Raw genomic sequence first — 6,964 nt, 5'->3', positions numbered from 1 at the left:
CCCATTCCAAGAGATGCTTTGCCAGTGCGCAGAGGCAGCTGAACGAAAGCCACACCCTTGAACGTGAATCTCAAGAATCATCTGCGATGGGGGGCTATCTGGATGTGAAAGTTAGCATCTTTCAGGTCCAGTGAGAAGAACCAGTCCTCAGGGCAAATCTGCGTGAGGATCTGTTTCAATGTCAACATCCTGAACTTCCCTTTCATGAGGCAGAGGTTCAGGAGTCTGAGGTCTAAGATTGGTCTGAGACTGCCATCTTTCTTGGGGACAAGGAAATAACAGCTGTAGAACCCTGAATCGCTTTCTGAGGGAGGAACTATTTCTATAGCTTCCTTCCTTAACAGCGTCATCACTTCGGTGTGGAGGACCTGAGCGTCGTCCAAAGTGGGAATCTCTTCGGGCGAACTGCAGTGAGTAGCCGTGTTTTATTATCACCAACATCCACTTGGACACTGGCTCGCATGACAAGAGGCTGGATAGCATCAGATGGCAGGCCACTGGTTCGGAGCCCGAACACTGACGAATGTGGAAAAGGAAAAACGCTCTGTTTTTGAAAATGTGAAACATTTATTGTGTTCGCCATAATAACGTTGCTTTGCATGGACGCAACAACAGTGGGATCATGTCGCAAACAGAGCTGGGAAGATTACTTATGAATTGTAATCAGTTACTGATTACAGATTACATGAAAAAAAAAATGTAATCAGTGATATAATCTCTTAGATTACACAATTTTGTTAATGTAATCTGATTACTTTTGGATTGCATTTAGATTACATTTGTGCTAACCCTTATTTGATATCACATATATTCAGTTATCCTGATCTTGGACTTTTTTGCTAAATGTATATATATATAATATATATATATATATAGTTAAGTAAGAAGAGCCACAGTAGCTTCTTTTTGAACTGCAATATATGGAGAGTTAAGACTTACAAAATACTAACACTAATTTACCTTGCTGTTAGAGTTTGCTAGTAACATTTTTGAATCTTTGCAGTGGTTTAGATCTTATTTGGGCGGAAGACAGCAATGTGTTAGGGTTAATGGAGTGAAGTCATCTCTGCAAGACAACAACATGGGAGTACCGCATGGGTCCGTACTTGCCCCATTGTTGTTTACAATGTACATAAATGACCTACCAAAATGCTGTCCGGGCATAAACTGTCAGATGTATGCGGATGACACTGTGGTCCATGTTTCCGCTAAAACATCCAGTCTGGCAGGTGAACACCTGACAAAAGCATTAGATCATATCTCTAAATGGCTCGAGTTATCCCATTTATCTCTTAATGTTAAGAAAACAGTCTCCATGTGTTTCTCCATACGAAATAGGCCTATAAGCGATATATTTGAGGTTCAGATAAAAAATGAAGTAATACAAGTAGTAAAGGAAGTCAAGTACCTTGGGATTATTCTGGATACAAATTTAAAATTTGACAATCATATTTAAGGGGGGGTGAAATGCTCGTTTTCACTCAATATCCTGTTAATCTTGAGTACCTATAGAGTAGTACTGCATCCTTCATAACTCCAAAAAGTCTTTATTTTTATTATATTTATAAGAGAAAGATAGTCTGTACCGATTTTTCCCGGAAAAACACGAGCGCCTAGAGGCGTGACGTGTGGGCGGAGCTAAAGAATCACGAGCGCGAGTAGGCTTTTGCGTGGAGAGCGTTTGGAAGCTGTGACATTACCGTGAGGAAAAAAACATCCAAAACAAACCATGGCTAACAGTCAGATTCAACCGTATATTTATGATCCAGAATCAGATCCAGAGGCTGAAATTTAACAATTGTAACGGAGGCCTCACTCCCCGAACTCAAGAGACGCACTAGCGACAGATGCTAGTGGCTGTAGCCATTTAGCCTCCTTGTTTGTGCGTCCGACTCCCATGCTGGAGACCCGGGTTCGAGCCCCGCTCGGAGCGTCAGAGAGGACCCGGGAGAGAGGGGTTACACAAGAGCAGCTTCAGCAGCGACGTCTCTATTTGGTATGTATTGAAACTGTATATATTTGCTTAGCGGTTTTGGAAAATGGCAAAGTTCCACTTTATGTCGTCTTTTTTTTTTTTTTTTAAGCTGTACATGTGGAAAATGCAGTTTGATGACAACATCGCATGTTGTTTACTTGATGTGCTTACGCGCCGATAGCTAAGTTAACAACACAGAGATATTCGAAGCAGTTTTACCCATTGCCTGCGGTTCCAACACACGATCGTGACCCTTTTTCATTGGGACTGCATTATCCTTAAGAAATAAACAATGTGCAAATCCGGCTTCAAACTGGGCTTTGTTTGTGAAACAAGTATCTTCGAAATGCAGGGAACACACACAAAGACTTGCACAACTCCGTTGATGCTCTGTAAAAATAAACTCCATCCACTGGTCCCTTAATGCTGTTTTTTTTGGTAATCTGTGCAGGGTTGTCTTGCCCTGGCAACCAAAAACACACTTCTTTTGTGACAATTTACTTGCTTTTAGTGCTGGGCGATAGCATATGGCGTAAAAAAAAAAAAATCTGATTTATGATTTAAATTGTTTTTAATGTTTTTATTTAATATCTGTATTGACTGCATGTTTATATCATCATATTATTTACGGCAGCAGAGTCTGTGAGAGTAGCTAGAGCAGCAACAACTTCCTTCTGCGCTCAGAGCATCAGCTCCGCGTGCACTGATACTAGAAAACACAGCTCCGCCTTCAGTAGGTTTGAAATGTTGTGAGCATAACGAAGCCTATATAAAATAATAATAATAAAAAAAAATAACAATAAAAAAATAACAGGAGAGTTTCAAAGTGGCTTAGGCTATTGTGTGTAAACTTTTTCCCCTATCACATGCCAAACTAATAACATTGAAAGCATTAAATCTTTAATTGCTGCTTTCTGCTCTGCAAATTTGTTTGTGAGGAAAATAACAGTACATTTTTGTCAGTTATTTTATCTAAACAGATCAATTAATTTCTTCAAGATTTCAAAATCAAATAGCCTATACTGATGATGTAGTAGGACTGTAAGATTACATTTGTTTGAATGCATTATTGCTAAAGTGATTGCATGTGAATGTGCTGTATCTGTTTAAATCATGCTTTAACCCGAAAATAATCAGTAATAGAAACAGACAAACTCCTTAGGCTTTAGATCCCACTCGACTCTTGCAGTCTTTATAATTTGATCAAACCATAGCTAAATATGTTTAACCTTAATTATTGCTGAATATGCAGTTATATTACGGGCTGTTGGCATGAATTGTACTTGTGATGGAGGCTCTTGAAGCGAGTGAAAACCACAATGCTCAGACTCTTAATATCCTCTCCTTGCTCCAGTCAGAATCACAGGCTCCGCTCATCCTTTGCTCGGCAGCATGTCTCTATCAGACTCGCGGAGAGGGTTGAGCCCACTCAGAACTACGGGAGCCTGAGTGGGAGCATCGGTGGATGTTAAAATGCAGCTGCATTTAAATGCAGGTGTGTAAAATATGTGCAAAATTTGCACTGCACATGTGATAGTAGATGTGCAGCATCAATCAAGGCTGAACAAGATTGGTTATACTGTATTTTGGAATGTGATTATGTACCTTTTTTGGTTGTAACATTGATGAAACACCAATACTACTACAGATAATAATAATAATAATAATAATAATAATAATAATAATAATAATAATAAGGATGTGGAATTGTAAAACTCGAACTGATAATAAGAGAATTAGGAACATTAAAGAAAGGTTTCATTCAGAACTTAAAAATGCTCCCAGGACATCTGTCAGCTAGTGAAGTGCAAATGATCACACTCATAGGCACTGCACATATCCTTAGTATGGTGCTTGGGTAAATTGCCGTGATCTCTTGTTGAGATCTGGATTCACCAGTACAACCACAAATAAATGTGAGAAGAATAGATTTTAATGCTGTATAATAATATTTCAGCATCTAGGGAAGGGGTGCTTTTGGATTCTAGAAAGCATTTGTTTGGACAGAAAGTTTGACGAGAAGCTGAAAATTAGTTTATTCATATTGAGAAATGTTAGAGACTGTGGGCCCTATTTTAACGATCTAAACGCAAAGTGTAAAGTGCACAGCGCAGGTGCACCCAGGGCGTGTCCAAATCCATTTTTGCTATTTTAACGACGGAAAAAACAGTTGCCGCGCGTGGTCTAAGCGGGCTGACCCTATTCTCGTAATGAGTAATGGGTGTTTTTGGGCGTAACGTGCAATAAACCAATCAGAGTCTCAGATTCCATGACATATTTATCAGTATTTATATAAATATATATATATATAATTAAACTAGAAAAAAATCTTATGCATTGCAATCCTTTAATTTTTTTTATATTTGGCATGTCTGTGTGCTGCTCTGCGTCCCTGTGTTTAATAAGCAGCATGTACACGCGTTGCGGATCCGCCTATACTAACACGCTCTTTAAATAACAAAGAAAAAACATTGACTTTAGACTTTAGACCAGGTTTGAGTTGGTCTAGGTTGCAGTCTATTTTCAGCTCCTTAAAATAGCAATGCGCCAGCAATGCACCAGAACTCCTGTTTTTTAGAACAGTACACCCATGGGCGCAAAAATGAGCCCAAATGCATTTGCTAATTAAACAACATGGCGCTGGAGGGGAAAATGCCTTGCGTGGAATTGTGCCAGGTGTATGATAAGGTGCCCTGTAAGTTTTGAATGGTTACATCTTTAAATGCTAATAATTTTGTCATTGTTTTGGAGCACACTATAGCTTACAGATAAGATATTCATACTCAAAAAAAAAAAAAAAAAAAAAAAAAAAAAACTTCAATTTTGATTCCATAGGGACTTTAAAAATACGATTTTGAAAGAAATGTGACATACATTTACATAAATGTGAATGGCATTTTGATTATTGCACAATGTGTGAAGATGAGTTTAAATGTGTGTAGTGTTTTCTTACCCATCGTCTTTAAATATGAAAATGTAGTTTGGCTCTCCATCCCAAGGTTTAAAGTCAATACAGGTCTTAAGTCTGTATTGCTCAAGTGCTCTCAGTACCACACCTTTAGCATTGATTTCTATAGAAAATAATAATAATAATAATAATAAATAAATAAAAGAAGAAAATAATTAGGACAGCGAGTGAGTAATTTGGAGCAAATAATAAGTTAGAATTATAATATCAGATAAAGGTCAAAGCATAAATTCAACAGAACTGAATCAGTTATTATTATATTCACAGACCGAGGCTGCTGTCGAGGACATATGGCACAGTGGTCGGCCAGCGATACTTTTCACCCAGGATAGTGTTTCTGCCTTCTCCCTGTTAAATATAAACAAGGATTTATTTTATTTAAATAAAATGTTATAATTTTTATGTTTGTGATATCTAACTGTATTTACACAGTAGTTTGACCTCCTGAGGTTAATGTTGTCAATTTCTGAAGGTTAAGAATGTCCTTAAAATGTATTTCATTAATTTTTTAAGCCCAGAGATTCAAGTCCTACTTTGTATCCTGTTTGTGGAAAGTAGCATGAGAATTTGTTCAAAGAAAACAATGACCTCCTTTATCAGAATGTCTCCTTCCACCAGGTCAAGTCCTGCCGCTGTTGAATGAGACAGCAGTTAATGCAAATATAATTTATGCTACAGATTTAAGATTTGATATTAATGTTACCACAAACCTTCATTTATTTCAAATATATCCAGGTCTTTTCCATTATCCACATCAAATATTGCATTGCCTACCAAAAAAGATCAAATTCTGAAAATATTATATAAATATCAATAGAAAAAACAGTTATATTAAAATGATGTGAATGTTATACTCACCAGTGAGTGAAGATGTTGGCTTTTAAAGAAAACATTTGAGAGATAAGTGTCAGACGTGCACATTTACAACAACAAGCTATTACAGTGTAAGTTTTGATATTGTATGAAATAACCACAAACTATCATAAAACTCATTCAGTCTTCAACAAGGTCATTGTATTTTAAAATAACAATAGCTGTGTAAGTTTTGCTTTAACACAATATTAATAAACACATGATCGTAAAATTATTTCTCTGACATCTGAACTCACCAAACACAGGGCTGTGGCACATCCACACAGAATCAGTAATGTATGGAGAGACGCCATGAGAACTTCACTCTGATACGCTCTCTTCAGAACATCAGCGCATTGTGTATTAACCAATTTATAGAACAGAAGAGCCTAGTCTGCAGTGATATGAACTTGTATCCGATAGTTTATGATTTATTACACTTATGGTAAACTTGATATTATTAGACATGGTAAAAGTAATTATTGATAACGATTTGGCTAAAAGTTAGAAAGAGTTTAATTCACCTAAATTAAAATTTGCTGAAGATTTACTCACCCTTGGTATGGAAAAATATTTCCAACTCTTGTTGTGAGACAATAACTAAAAAAAAAACAAAACAAAAAAAGAGGTTTATTCTTGCAAGAAAGTCAGACAATCATACAGAGCATCTGCACAGTGTGTGACAAAGAGGAACTCTTCGACTCAGTATTTATATCCCAATCAAACCAGGGTGTTTCTATCTCATCCAATAATAATGCATGCTCATATGTCTCCTTTTAGGGTATCTATTTCCTCCCAGACTAGGGTTGAATAAGTATTTAATGTAAAGTATCTACTTCAAAGTTAGGGGTTTAGAGTGTTGTAAAAAAAAAAAACCTGAATTTCTCGTTTTTCACTTGTCTCGCATGCGATGAACATGAACATCAAAAATTCTGATCCTGCACCACAAAACCAGTCATGAGAGTCATTAGGGGCCAAGCACCGAAGGTGCGAGGCACCTATTGTTTTTGTTGGCGTTCTTATTATTATTAGGGGCCAAGCACCGAAGGTGCGAGGCACCTATTGTTTTTGTTGGCGTTCTTATTATTATTATTATTATTATTATTCTGACTGGGAGTCTATGGCAGCCCATAGAACCGAATGCGGGAAAGTTGTAATGGTTTGACATT

General features: G+C 37.1%; 1 protein-coding gene across 1 annotated transcript; it reads right to left on the bottom strand.

Moving 5' to 3' along the window:
• Positions 1 to 4,904: 4,904 nt before the first annotated feature.
• Positions 4,905 to 6,462, bottom strand: LOC113102991 (meprin A subunit beta-like). The gene is made up of 7 exons (XM_026265939.1): positions 6,351 to 6,462; positions 6,053 to 6,133; positions 5,802 to 5,820; positions 5,654 to 5,713; positions 5,532 to 5,575; positions 5,213 to 5,291; positions 4,905 to 5,046 (listed from the first exon to the last, which is right to left on the bottom strand). The coding sequence occupies exons 2-7, from the start codon at positions 6,107 to 6,109 to the stop codon at positions 4,925 to 4,927; spliced, it is 381 nt and encodes a 126-aa protein (XP_026121724.1). The 5' UTR covers positions 6,110 to 6,133; positions 6,351 to 6,462; the 3' UTR covers positions 4,905 to 4,924.
• Between the last annotated feature and the right edge of the window lie 502 nt (positions 6,463 to 6,964).

The sequence above is a fragment of the Carassius auratus genome, unplaced genomic scaffold (assembly GCF_003368295.1).
Source record: "Carassius auratus strain Wakin unplaced genomic scaffold, ASM336829v1 scaf_tig00217793, whole genome shotgun sequence".
NCBI lineage: Eukaryota > Metazoa > Chordata > Actinopteri > Cypriniformes > Cyprinidae > Carassius > Carassius auratus.
This window is presented reverse-complemented; position numbering and strand designations above follow the sequence as displayed.